At 38.4% G+C, this 14,953-nt stretch overlaps 1 protein-coding gene across 2 annotated transcripts in view; it reads right to left on the reverse strand.

Annotated features, from left to right (window-relative positions):
• PPP1R12A (protein phosphatase 1 regulatory subunit 12A) overlaps window positions 1-14,953 on the reverse strand; it is a 90,585-nt gene that overhangs the window by 21,230 nt on the left and 54,402 nt on the right. Inside the window, exons 8-13 of one of the 2 annotated variants that reach the window (XM_053406840.1) lie at window positions 13,912-14,069; window positions 11,628-11,746; window positions 6,523-6,735; window positions 5,410-5,627; window positions 4,419-4,586; window positions 3,839-4,012 (exon numbers count right to left, since the gene is read on the reverse strand). In XM_053406840.1, the coding sequence (XP_053262815.1) occupies window positions 3,839-4,012; window positions 4,419-4,586; window positions 5,410-5,627; window positions 6,523-6,735; window positions 11,628-11,746; window positions 13,912-14,069 (1,050 nt within the window). The remainder of the gene's footprint in view (window positions 1-3,838; window positions 4,013-4,418; window positions 4,587-5,409; window positions 5,628-6,522; window positions 6,736-11,627; window positions 11,747-13,911; window positions 14,070-14,953) is intronic. The other variant, XM_053406841.1, reaches the window with a different exon arrangement.

The following is a 14,953-nucleotide window of genomic DNA, read 5'->3' on the forward strand; positions in this document are numbered from 1 at the left end:
AATGGGAATCTTTATTATTCCCTCCAAATGGTACTCCGAGTAAACTAGTTGCAGGTGAACAATACTAGCAAATGTTTTTATTTACAACCAACTTGAAGTGTTGCTGCTTTGCAAAACTGGTTTTAAAAACATCATTTCATACTATTAGATCTCTCAACACTCAATCAAGCAAGGATTCCACGGCAATGGCCTAGTTTAGATGCAATGGGATACCATGATTCCCAATTACAAGAAGGTGTTGCAACAAGCTTGCTTCTCATCTCTCCTTTAACCATAAGAAACAACTGGACACTTCCTTCGGGTTTTTGAATAAACCATAGCTATGTTCAAACTCAGGAAACTGGTTCATTCTACATGTACTTACTTAACAAACCAGAACCCAATTGTGATTGTAGGTCAGGACTTGTTGAATCCAACCTGCTGGAACAGACTACCCTTTCCTGACTTTAAATTTAATGGGGGAAAGCCTGTCAGGGCACTAAGCTAAATAGTAAAAAGAGACCTCATTATTTATAAAGTAAACATTTCTCGAATTACCCCAAATACCACCTTCAAATTAATGTCTAACATAAGGAGAACACATCTTGATAGACATTAACAAAGTATTCAGCTCATCCAGAAAGCTTATGGTATGCACATTTCTGAACATTTTGCTGTGCCACTTTCTTTCATTTATTTTCTGCCCTGCTTTAGATGAGATATCTTAAAGATACCAGACACCCAAGTGTCACAAGTGTTAAGTATACTGCACTAACATACATACATAAATGCATTAAGCCTTACAGTTAGCTATTATGTTTATTCCTCATAACCTTTGCCTCAGCTATGACCATTTAAAGAAAGTGGGGAAATAGGAAGAGCAAACAAACACTCCTCAACATATTCTTAGCAGTAGGCAATTTTGTCATCCTAGGTTATTCTAAGCAGCCAACAAACTCACATAATCAAACACTGAACTCTGAATGAATAAATTGAACTACTTTGGGACCATGTAATAACTGCCACTATGTACAGTCATGGGAAAAAGAAAGTGCACCCTCCTTGAATTCTGTGGTTTTACATATCGGGACGTAATAGCAACCATTTGTTCTTTACCAGGCCTTAAAATTAGGTAAATACAACCTCGTATGAACAATAATTCATGACCCATTACAACGTGTCATGATTTATTTAAAAGAAATAAAGTCAAGATGGAGAAATCATGTGTGGAAAAACGAAGTACACCCTTACTGCTGCCATAGCAATGAAGAGGCTAAGTAGCAGACAGGGGCTGCTAATCATATGCCCTTGCTTATTTGAACAGCAGCAAGTGTGCCCACCTCTATAAAAGCTGGGGTTTGGGCAGTCTGTTGGTCTGGAGCATTCAGGTGTATTTTAACACAGTGCCAAGGAGGAAATATGACACCATGCTCTTGGAGAAGCAAGTGCTGCTGCCCATGAAACTCTGAAGGGTTCCAAGGCCATCTCCAACCAATGTTAAGTCCCTCATTCTACAGTGAGAAAGATTTTCAAAAGTGGAAAACATTCAATACAGTTTCCAATCATTTCAGGAGTGGACGTCCCAGCAAATTCACCCAAAGGTCAGATAGCGCAATGCTCAGAGAAATTGCAAAAACCCCAAGAGTTACATCTCAGGCTCTACAAGCCTCAGTTAGCATGTTAAATGTTCGTGACAATTCAATTAGAAAAAGACTGAACAAGCATGGATTGTTTGGAAGGGTTTCCAGGAGAAAGCCTCGTCTCTCTAAAAAGAACATAGCAACATGGCTTTGGTTTGCAAAGTTGCACCTGAACAAACCACTAGACTTCTGGAACAATGTCTTATGGACGGATGAGACCAAAGTGGAGATGTTTGGCCATAATGCACAGCGCCATGTTTAGCCATGTGTGGAAAACTACGTACACCTTACGATTCAATAGCTTGTAGAACCACCATGGTTAGTTTTTCCACACATGGCTTTTCCATTTTGGCTTTATTTCTGTTAAATAAATAATGACATGGCACAATATCATGTGTTGTTGTTCATCTGAAGTTGTATTTACCTAATCTCAAGACCTGCTAAGGAACAGATGATTGTTATTACATCTTCATATGTAAAACCACAGAATTCAAAGAGGAGGTAGGCACCTTCTGGGCAACACATTTTAAAAATCAAGATAATTTAGACCACCAACAGAAATCTAAATGTGTTATTTCATCCTGTGCAACACACATGCAAAACCTTGACACACTGGTGAGAGTGAAGAAAGAAACTGAATGCCTGAATTTTGAACTTCCTTGCTTTTTCAGCTCCTCTCAGGCTTTTTAACTATAGTATTTTTTTTAAAAAAACCCACACTTGTTGCAATAAAATTTAGTCATTACATACACCTTGCATTTAATCCTAGGTATATTATGCAACTTTTAATGAATAAAGTCGCCTGGTTCGCCAACTTTATTCCTATTATTTCCAGACACGATCCTTCTTCAAAGCATACAATGTGCATTGTGGCAATACTAGATTTGTCTTCCACATTAAATTGATCTTTAAAAGGAACTAAGAATGCAGTCTCAGAGCATTCATGTTTGTGTGCATTTATGCCAGAACAAACTAAGAACATTGCCACACCTTAAAAACATAATAGGTTAAAGGGCATGGGCTTTCAGAATAACAACCTACATCTTCAGATGAATGAAACAGGAAGATAAGCTGGTTTGTGTATATATACTTTGAAAAGGCCTAGGTTTATTCTAAATTCTGGTGTCTCCTCTTCTCCACACCAAAATATACATCCTCTTCTCTCCCTCCCTAGAATATTTTATGAGGTCAGTGGACAGGCAGGTTTGTTTGTTTGTTTGGCAAGATCAAATGGTCCCTAATATGACACTTTGGGCTGCTTTGACCATTCTTCAAAATAGAATACTTGGCCCTCTGTATCGAAGGCCACTTCCTAAAGAGATAGTGTGCGCCACTTTCTATATCTAGAGTACCTGATACATCTACTGACATGTATTTACAGGCATTACAGCAGCCTTTTTGCCTTCTTTATTTTTTTAAAAAAGCTTTTCTTATTTCTGAGAGGGGAAATGCACAGCAAGTTCAAACCATAGCATTTTCCTTAACACACAAAGTCACTTGGGAAGAAAGATGACAAAAGGGATTTGGGGCCCAAACGACACATTTCCACAGGAAAAACCAGAAAACATAAAAACAGCAATGTAGAAGAAAAGGTGCTCTCAGACACTGACATGGACAACTTGTTGCATTTACGTTTATCACGGTTTAAATACATATGGTGTTTCCATATTGACCAGAATCTTATATGTTTGGAAACAGTTCTTCCCATCTAAACAGCTGATAAATTCTTCTCACAATTCATGAAACTGAAAAACTTTTCTCAATTCTCTACAGATAAAGAACTGCTGTAAATGTGGAGACACTGAACATGCATACCACTCTTTACCTTAGTTGTTGTTGTTTTTTAAGTGGCATAGAACCATGGGAACTAGGTGAACAGGGAAGATGAAAAATGACTTCCCATTTTTAAAATTGTATTCCCTGTTTTATTGTATTTTTGATTTTTTGTTGGAAGCCACCCAGAGTAGCTGGGGAAACCCAGCCAGATGGGTGGGGTATAAATAATAAATTTTTGATGATGATGATGGTGATGATGATGATGATGATGATGATGGAAGCTGAGGATTGTCTACGTGTTTCCCATCACATATATTACATGTGGGCAAAATATCAACGTATCTACAATTGTATTAATGCATCTTTTGTGAGTAGGCATTTGTTCACCTCACACTAATGAATCACAGCACAAGTGAAGTATCATTCTCAGAACTTTTACACACCTGCGTCTCTCCCTGACCTCTGAAGTTGAGGACACAGTGCCAGAAGTAGTTGTAGTCAAGGCTGTGGTAGTCGCAGTATTTACAACTGATGGTGCAACAGGAACGGTCACTGCCGTAGGAACATTGTCTTTGTCTCTGTCAGTACTATCCTCAGCCCATAAACGATTTGAGGTACTATAGCATCATAGCAACAACACAAAAAGAGAAAAGGAAACAGCTAAACAATGAAAGCACTTTACTAAAACAGTGTGATACAAAGGGATGGATTTTTTCTTTTTTAAAATACAAATTTGAGACTGGTTTTGCTACAGAAGTATCTACATAGCTCCTGGGGAGCTTTACTAAAAGTAAAGCTTTGACTGTATTTTCACCCCATTCCTATATATTATTTTTTACCTGTTTACAGACATGCATAGCTATTGCTTTATAATGCAAGCTTCATTTTGAGCCAGATTACATACTGACCACAGGTAACAGCAAAAATGAAAAAAATCCAGAGCCCAGTACCTTCTACACAAAAATGCATGCACATACATAAAGCACACAGTGGACATAACACAAACGACATTGATGGTCCCACCTGCTTTGTATGCCTGCTGTTGCTGAACCCGTTGTAACCTTTGTAGCAGTGCTTGTGCTGGAAAGCAGGCTTTTCTGAAGACCAGCGGGGGAGGTAACTGTTGATACTGACGTAATACTTGGAATACTAGAACTAATCAAGTCATCTTGTCTTCTACCAAAGGAACCACTGAAAAGTCATTTGAATTTACAAAAATAAGCACTGTGTATTTATTAAGTTATAAATAACCACCCATTCTTCTACCAGTTTGATGGGCCCTCGATTTCCATTTACTGAATAGTTCCAGATATTTGTAAAAAAGGTAAGCATAATTACAAGAACTCTAATTTCCCTCTCATTTCCATAAAAAGACTACAAAGATTGTATACCCAATTTTAACATCATACCAATATATCTGCTTGCAGTCTTATGGCACACTTAATAGCACTGTGTTGTTGCTATTACAGCCCATCACTTACATACAGAAAATCTAATTGCTGATTAAAAGTATCATCAACTAAAATATATGAGCCAAACTGAGTCTTAGACATCACTTACTCACACCGAGCATGACCATCACTGAAGGGCAAGGATGCTGCCACAGTTGCTTCATGAACAGTTTGGCATTAAGAGGCAACAAGGAAGCTGTTCTAAGAACTGAAAGTGCAGCTTTTCTGGAAGCAAATAAGTGAGGAAGCTGTGACTAGCAGTCCTCATCCATTTGGGACTGGAAAGCACCAGAACCATATTTCCTCAAACACTGATTTCCTCTTTCAGCTGATGGCTTTGTAGTGTTTATCCAATTAAGGTATAATAATAAAACAGCTCTCGCCATTTTCAGGTAAATAGCTAATGTATAAAACCTTCTTTTAAGAACACAAATATTGCTGTCCTTTATATTACTATTTGAAAATGCAGACAGTATAAAATTCATTATGTACCACCATGTAGTTCTATAAAAATACCTGGAATTCTTTATACTTTTAACATCTACAAAACATACACTATTTACCTTCTTTGATAGGTTGTGTTTAGTGGTGAAGATCCTTCATTTGAGATATTTTTCTTTGCATCTTCTTCCCATTTTCTTCTTGTGTAAGAACCACTACCACGTATTAAACTGGCTGACGTATCCCTGTTTTCTTTCTCTTCAATGTCAGATGTACTGGCCAGCCGTCTTGGAATTGTAGGAGCAACATATGCAAGCCTAGTTCCTTTTGTATCTTTATCCTGCAAGAGAATTTTTTTTTACAAAGTTTACAAGTTTGACTTACGATTACGATTTTTGAAAGGTTAACTGCATGTGTAACCAACATGACCCCAATTTTAATTACACACACACACACACACACACACACACGCTCCCATCAATTTATGGGCCATATAGCGAAAAAGTATTAAAACAGGCACACTGTTTCTAGTTCATGCGTAAAAATAAGCATCTAGCAATAAATCTTCTAAAGGGAGGCTGCCACTTACGCTTTACATATTTTACTGTAAACAATGTCAAATAGAAACTTTGGCATTTGAGAAAACAAATAATTAGTTGTCAAACCTGAACTAAATTACACAGAGCCTAACACACATGACAGATAATTGTACAGAATTATGCTTCCTACACAAGTTGTGTGGAAAGTCTGGCCTTCCCATCACTGAACTACACTGAAAGTGATCTACTACAAAGAAAGAAAGAAAGTAGTTAAACCTTGTACACAGAGTAACCACACATTAGGAAGCATCTCCTATTTGAAGGATGGAAAAAATGCCACACCATTCTTGAAAGCACATCCTTTCCCCCCGGAAACTTTGCCCAAGGAACTAGATGAAAAATGCAGAAAGACATACAAAGATCACTGAACCCCTGTCTTTGATGAACGGAAATCTTTCATGGTACACCATATACCATCTACTAGTGCCTCTTAAGACTTCACCAGGAACTAGGCATATAAGTTCATGATTTGTCTTCACAGCTTTTAGGAGTAGAAACTTTATTCCATGATATGTGGAAGTCAGAATTTGGTAAGGAATTCATCATCTTCAGACACTGGTCTTTCTTTTTTTAAAAATAAAAAAACCATCACCATCCATAATTTAATTACGTCGTGTGTTCTGGAAAAAATGTTACCTTTTCTTTGTTGTCTAATGAAGAGGACAATCTAGGGCTTGAAGCTGATCGCATAACTCCTGTCGAATCCTTTTCTTTCTGTGTTTCTTTGCTAGCTGTAATCTCTGCCAGTGCCCCATAACTGCCAGTCTTTCGAAGACCTAGTCTCCATGAAGCAGGAGACTCATCTTTTCTCTCTTCTTCTTTGGGAGAAACCTTAGTTGAAGTTGGGAACTGTAAAACACAGGGTTGCTTTTCTGTAAGTCTTGTTCTTCCAAGTGTCCTCTGTGCAGTCAAACATTTGGAAGTGTACATACACAGGCCACAAAATGAGTAATTCCACAACTTTGACAGGAATGGAGTTTGTCTGTGCCCTTCTCGCTGACATATTTGCCCTTGTGAGCATGAACCATGGGGCTAATGTATTTCTCCGCAGTTCACATGAGATCACCACTGGTAGCAAACCACAAGTAATTTTTAAGACAAGTTGAGTTTCTATGCTAGAGAAGGAGGGTAGGATGTGCAACTGCACAGAGCACACTTGGAGAACAGGGATTACAGGCAAGCAACCCTGTTATCTCCTTCGTGATCTTTGTGAAGTCCCACATTTGACAAGCAAGTAAGCAACATTGTCTAGTACAGATTCATCCACATGGACTCTAGACTCGGGGAAAGCAGTAATGGGCCTTGGCATTGCTTCACTCCCTTCTTATTGAATTCCAACACTGCCCCAGATGCAAAGTCACTTTTGGTGTGTTTAGGTATTGGGGAAGAATGCTAGCCATTCATCTGAACAGCTCTCTTTTTACTTAGCTTTGTACTCTAACACAATGGTTGTCCATTGTGAAACATGGTTTAGAGCAACATGAACTTTGATTTCGCACAGCTGCTACAGAAATGCACCCTGAACCTTGCTGCTTACCACTGTGTTCTGTTCAGCAGTGACTAATATTCCTTGCAGAAATGTGCTCTGACCCAAAACCTAAGTTCCAGTAAGCCTCCTTCATGAATCCTTCATTAAATCTGCTAATGCCCAGGTTGTGGCCTTCCTCAAAATAGAGGCAAGGGAAGGAATTATCTTTACTACAAGGTATACACTTCTTAAAACCTGCCCTATCACCAAAAGTCATTTAATTTAAACTGTTAAATAAGATAGCAGGGGAAGGGGGGGTACTGGGAGAAAGATACAGAACCTGCCATGTCATCCAAGGTAACACAATGCAAAGCTTGCTAGCTGCAATATTTTGTGGCAGTTAAAGACATTCACCCAACCTCGGATCATGTAGATGAGGGCAAACATGGCTGCCAAGGTAGTAGGTACAAGCAAATGACTTCTGTCAAAGCCTAAGAATTTCTACATGGTGGCCTATGTTTGCTCACAGCAGAAAGTAGGACTATACAGAGGTCACAGAAGAAAGACACATTCTCAACCTCAGTATTTTTAATTCCAGAATTCCATGCTTCATGGTATATTTCAAAATGAAATTCCCTATAGATGTATATTGTATGTATGTGGAAAAGGAAGCAAGACCTCACACAATTTCCTGGGCAAGTTAATAAATTCCAAACACTTGGTAAATCAACTTTTCAAAGGTTAGCTTTGTAAACATTACACTATAAACTACAAATTAACAATGAGATGCAAAAGAGACACACCATTTAAAATCATGCAGCTACAGTGCCAATATTTGAATTAACACTTGTTATTTTGCAACCTGGAGGGGGAAACCACACACAGAGCCCTCACCAGAGACTTTTCACCTTTACTGGGAACAAGAATAATGCCAGTTTTACGTAAGCCCTGCCTCCATGATGCAGGATCTACAGAGTCCACCACAGGCATGATAGCAGGAAGAAAGTCATACTAAAGCCAATTGGACAAGACATATAAAAGAGATATAAAGATTGAACAAAAAAATATGTTGGCCTTTAATTTAAAATTCTACATGTTTTAATCCCTATTTACTTTTTACAGAACTGCAGTAAAAGCAGTCAGTTTTTTTCAGCACATATTCACAGAATTATAGCTATATATGAGCAGAGATGTGCAAAAGTCAGAGGAGGTCCTATCTTTGACCTTTGAACAGGGAAGCAGGAAATTCAAGAGGGATACAGCTCTAGCCCTTCGTATTTTTTCTCTTGTGAAAGAAAGCAGCATGGAGATTGGAAAGGAAGAGAGGGGTAAAGGCATATGCATTGGAGTGGAGAAGCAGAAGGAAAATGAAGAAAGGAAACAGATTGAAAGATAGGCAGTATGTTTCTTTTGCACCCATACTTTAGGCACCAGAACTCTTATCTATGCTTGTAATTTAAAAAGCATGAAAATTAGTACTTGTGCTTAAACGGGCGGACACACCTCTGTTCCATGACTACTTTCCTTGTTACTCCTTTACATGATTACTTTAAGACAGGGTGGGAGCAGAATCAGCTGTGCAGTACATGAGTAACCTCACAACTGTTTATACATTTTCTTACAGGCTTTCTTTCTCAAAAATCTCAGCCAGACACAGATTAGGGTACCGAGGAAAAGGACTTTCCGGTGGCAGGCTAGATAAGTATTTGTGGTCATTTATGAGAATGTACACATGTACATTAGGTAGGTAGGTAGGTAGTAGATTAGATAAATATATATAAAACCAATGGGCTATACTCAGTTTTTTATGAGTAGAAATCTGCTCTCACAGTGGGACTTTGCTACTCATGAAAAGCCTCTCCAGATGGTCACAGGATTTTCAGAAAGGGTCGTGGTGGAAAGTGGAAGCTGCCCAAAATCAGGTAGAGGCAGGTTGCCAAGTAGGAAGTTACTTGTATAAGCTACCTTCATCTGATTCTGGCCAAGTCCTCTTTCCTACTGCAGTCCTTCTCACCACATCCAAGGTGTTTTCCTGAGGGTCCCCCAAACAACTAGATTTTTGAGGGATTTTTATAAGTGGACTTTCCCTCAGACAGGACTGACTACAATTCCATAGTTGAAATAAAAACATAATTTTTTCACATTTAAAATGAAAATACAGGAAAATCTATCAATTTAGGTCAATGAGCATCTTGGCTTCTGTAAGAATATTACTCATTATATTGAATTGTGCTAGCATTCCTCTAATCACATATATGGTGGTGATTCATTCTTCCTCACTTTCACCTTAAGAGAACTGGTATTTCAGAGCAACTTGTAACTGCCTGTTACAGCCTCACAAGTCACTCATGCCATGCCTCCTCTTCCCTGCCAGCTCTACACTGCTGTCACTGTTTCAGAATTGGTCTTTCACAACAATATTGTAAACAGTTGTTACAGCACCAACACTCATCCATATCACGACACCTCATCCCACCAGCTCCACGCTGCTGCCACCACCTTCTCACACGATCAATGTTGGATTCTCCTAGACATTTGTCCAATCAAGAAAAAACAGCAGGGAAAGAAACATACAGCCTCCTCTGTGTTAAAAAGGTGGCTGCATGTACAAAGCTGCAGTCTTTCTTTAATGAAAGCAACCGGTTGAGTACTAAATTACAAGGCTCTTTTGGAAGATATACCTTCAGGGCTTTTTGATATGTTTTGTTTTTTTATCATCTATGCACACCTTTCTGTAGAAAGATACTCTACAAGGTGTTCCATAAAAATATCTATTGTGTGAATTTGTTCCTTGAAAGACTCCCTTATTCCTTACATACCTGGCAGGTCACTGCAGGGAGAACTTCTCCTGCAAGACCCAAATATCTCAGAAACCCACTCAACAGTAACTCAGAGCAGGGTTTTAAGTGTGGCTGCCCTTGTTCTGTGGAACAGCATTCTTGTCGAGATACGACAGGCGCTCACTATCTGTACTTTCTGGAAACAATCAGATGTTTTTGTTCCAACAAGCCTTCTCAGCTGGATAAACAGGTCTCTGCCACGGGTATCTATTTGGTTCCCCCCCCCCTTTTAATTCCTTTTTAATACTGTTTAAAATTGTTTTAGCTGCTTATATTGCATTCTCTACAGCACCTTGAGACATATATGGAAGGTGAATAATAAATTAATAAGAATGAATTTTAAAAATGATGTCTCAAATTCTTATTTGCAATTTACCTGAAAATATCAATTTGAGGCTTGGGGGGGGCATTAACTCATATCTAGTACTTGACCTGAAGGTGCATCTTAGGAGGAAAGCATTGCAGGTCTTAAAAAGAGAGAGCTCAAAATCACAGTGTAAAAAAAAAATAATACTCAGGCAACAAGTATTAAAACTAGATCTTTCTCTTGGGATAACACAACAAGCACAGGTATTTACTGACTGTTCCTCAAATGAAGCAAACTAAGAATTTTTGCAGAATTGACATCATCTCTATGTGTTCTAATACAGAAAGCTAACAAAGTAATTAAAAGTGACCAACTCTGTTTATTCTACATGAAGTTTGCCCTCTACATTTTAAACAACCTTGCTGACTAAGCCAAAAGGATGAAAACCACATTCGTTTGAACACACACACCAACTTCATGAACGGCTATATGTAGACTACAGTAAACTAAGGTGGTAAGGCCCCAATCTCAAGCAAAAAGAGGTGTACACAAAAAAAATGATGTTTTTATTAAGCCCAATGCATTTTAAAAAAACCCCTCTTCTTCAGGGAACTCTTGAACATCAAATCTGAGCCTGGTATCTGGAGTTACAACTTGCTCCCATTTCAAATGAACATGCCATGGATTATATCCAATAGGCCCCCTCTTTGATTGGAGGCTTTCACAAAAAGAGAATGAAGCAATTTTGCCAATTCCCATCACCTTCTATGCTGTTCCCACCCAACTGTCTGAAGCCGATTTGGGGGAAAGATGGAGGGGGGAATTGGAATTGGCAAAAATGACCTCCCCTCCCATCCGCTGAGGAAAGCTTCCGCTGGTCAAAATGCCTTCAGCAACACCACTGGATACAAGCCTATAATCTTATTTGGCTTAATATCTGAAACCTTGAGAGCCAGCGTCAGTCAGTGTAGGCAATACTGAGTTAGATGGGTCAATGATCTGACTCAATGTAAGGCAGCTTCCTATGCAACAGTTGATCAATCAAGGCATTTTAATACTGCAAAGAGTTCATGATATAATGTGTACACTTTACTCTTAACTAAACAACCGAAACAAACTGTTTTACCTTCTTAATGGGGGATGTAGGTGTCACTTGACCAGTAGTAACTGATGGTGTTGTCACAGCTATAGGAGCAGCTTGCACGTTGGTGGTATTTGAATTATTTGTTGTAGGTTTGTTCTTGTCTGTAAATAAATCATTTAGAGGATAAAGTAATTCAAAATCCATTTAAAGATAACTAGTACTTTTTACATTACAGAGGCCCATTCTGCACAATAAAGTTTACAGGCACCGGGGGTGGGGGGTGGGGTAGACACTGCCCAGAAGATACACCAAGTAACTTCAGGTTTTGTTCCAAACTATTTGAAAGTATACTTAAAGAGCACTAGTAGTTGGAGAAGATGATCAGGCTATGCATCTAACTACAGTGCTACCTAGGGTTAAGTACTTAATTCGTTCTGGAGGTCCGTTCTTAACCTGAAACTGTTCTTAACCTGAAGCACTACTTTAGCTAATGGGGCCTCCCGCTGCTGCCGTGCCGCCAGAGCACGATTTCTGTTCTCATCCTGATGCAAAGTTCTTAACCCGAGGTAATATTTCTGGGTTAGCGGAGTCTGTAACCTGAAGCGTATGTAACCAGGGGTACCACTGTACATTTGTTGTGGAACACTACTCAAAAATAAATCAATCAATCAGTGTTTTCCTGCTATGAGAACAGTAGCTCCATAGAAGAGCACTGAGAAGCATGGACTTGAAACAAAAAATTCCCAGCTATTTTAGTTTTAAAAATGTTTCTAGTCATTATGGCTATAGACAAAATTGTAAGGCTATGAGAATAAAAAAATCACATGAAATATACAAGAACTGAGAACCATGATTCCCCATCATCTCTGAACCTGGATACAATTTCATTAGCACCACTTAAGGCAGTACTAAATATATACCACAATGAAAATAGTTTTATAAAATCATTTTAAAATACAGAAAATCTCCTGCAATAAAAATGCTTACAAATTATGGGGACAATACTGTCTGACACCTTGTGCACATCCTCACAAGCCTAACATTGCATGCTGTAGAAGCAAGACTACCAGGGCTGGTGGGTGTTGACCATTTAGGAGCCTTCCTCCTTCTGTTTTATTAAAAATATTTTCACCCCATCTTTCCATTAAAAAAAATACACACTTGGCACATGGAAGGGAATGGATGTAGAGAGGGGCTGGAACTTCCCCAGTGTCTGTTTAAAAATACAGAGCTGTGTCTAAATAACTGTACTTTAATAACAGTTTCCCAAGAAAATGCAGTGGTGTGTTTGCTTTTTAGTATTTCTCCACTTCAACAAGGGAAATTTAAGCCCTTTTAACAGTCCAATGTTTATTTCTCAAATCACTCAAAGCTCCTTTCATTTAAATATTAAATTTAAATTCACACTACACAAAATATACACCAGAGCAGGCTCTACTCCACCTAGAATATTCCAGGTTCCAAAACATTTTATTGTGAATCCACCTTTAAATGAGTAAGAGGGAAAGGAGAAGGTACAAATTTGGAACACAAAGATTCAGCTCCAGGGAAAAGCCTAAGTTCTCTAGCATGCCAAATAAAGTATGATGAAAGCCTTGTTGATATTTAAAAACCTCTAAGTTTACATAAATTAATTCTTGTGTCACAGTCATATTTTCCTGGCACAAGACTGCATAGTAGCAACAAAGAAAACAGAGTAATGAGAGTCATATAACTCAAGAAATGCTGAAGTGATGAGTCTGAAACTTTTAAGCTGTTAGTGGAAGACATGCATATATATTAAATTGTGCTCCTCCAGCTTATAGCTGTTATTTAAGTGAGATAAATAGATCCCTTTTGATTCACTATTTTAAAATTAACCTTAAAATGTGTTTAAAAAAATCATGAGTATGAGGAAAAGGCAAGGAACAGGGGCGTTTCTAGACATCTGCATGGCTGAAATTGCATTGTCGTAGTGCTATTTAGCTTTCTGATGCAGAATCTGAGTTTTTCACAGCTAATTAGCACATTCTTGACATCTTCCAGATAAGATATAGATTTATTACATATTAATTCTAATAGATGTACTATGTGTGAGTTTGCTCTGTACAGTTTCTAGTTACTGTATTACCACGTTAAGGTTTCTGGACAAGCAAGTGACATAAAGATAGTTAATTTTGTTTAAAATGACGTATCTCGTGGTTTGCACATTAATGAATTTTATACTTGTCCCTAAATGACCTCCAAACTTGAAGAAGCATGAAGTAATGAGGAAGTAATCCAATGGTGAATTAAACTAAACTGAATTTAAAAGCAATTGTAGAGCAAAATTGTTGTTCTATAATACCTGTTTCTGCTTCAGATTCGGAGTCTTCTTCCTCATCTTCTTCACTAGAGCAACTGGACTCATCTTTCTTTCCTTCTTCCTCTTCATCAGCTTTTTCCTGCTCTAGAGACTCAATGTTTGATGCATTCTTATCTTGCTCAATGATCAAAGTCTCTTTACTGGAACAACATTGTTTTGAAGCATGAGATATTTATTGCATTATTGGCTTCAGAAAAAAAGATACCAGGGTGGGCTGTGACAGGAGCACAGATATGGACTCAGTGTTATTATGATAACTCCACTCCTTCCTATGTTTCTTCAGTACAGGTAACTTGCCTCTTACATGAGGGTTCAGTTCCAGGGCTCCATGTACATATGCAAAAATGAATAAAGACAAGAATCCCCAGGACACTTGAGTTAAGATAAATGAAAGAGGGTAAGGATTTGCTGAATTGATTATGTAAATGGGAATACAAAAAGGGGAGGTGTGAGGAGGTCAAGGAAACAAGCAAATGAGCTTAAATGTATCAAAAAATGAATTTGTTTTTAATTTTTTTTTACCTATCTGTTTTTTGTATCTTGTATTTTTCTTTCTTTTTTCTTTTTTATGTATTTTTTTTCATTTCTTCCTTTTTTATGCTTTCTTTTTATTCTGTAAACTTCTGTTTTTTGTAAAACCTTAATAAATATTTCAAAAAAAAAAAAAAAAAGAATCCCTAGGACACACTCCCTCACCGCAAGGTGGAGGGCTGTCTATCTGGCTTCCGGAAGGCGGTATGAGGGCTCTGCCTCCTGCTGCCTTCTCAAAGCCCAGTAAGCACTTGTCCAGCTTTGGGAAGAAGGTGGGAGGGCTCTAGGACCCTGCTAGAGCCCTTGTACTGCCTTCCCAAAGCCAGGTAAGTCTGGGATCACAGTTTTGCACAGGTGTGGGGGGGGGGATTAAATAAATGGCGGGTGGGTTTCCTCTGCTCTATTTATTTCCCCGTCCACCCATGCAAAGCTGTGATCAGTAAAATAAGTGTAAGACCAGTTACCTATACCTTCTCCAAGTAAACATGTAACC

The sequence above is a fragment of the Podarcis raffonei genome, chromosome 10, assembly GCF_027172205.1.
Source record: "Podarcis raffonei isolate rPodRaf1 chromosome 10, rPodRaf1.pri, whole genome shotgun sequence".
Taxonomy (NCBI): Eukaryota; Metazoa; Chordata; class Lepidosauria; order Squamata; family Lacertidae; genus Podarcis; species Podarcis raffonei.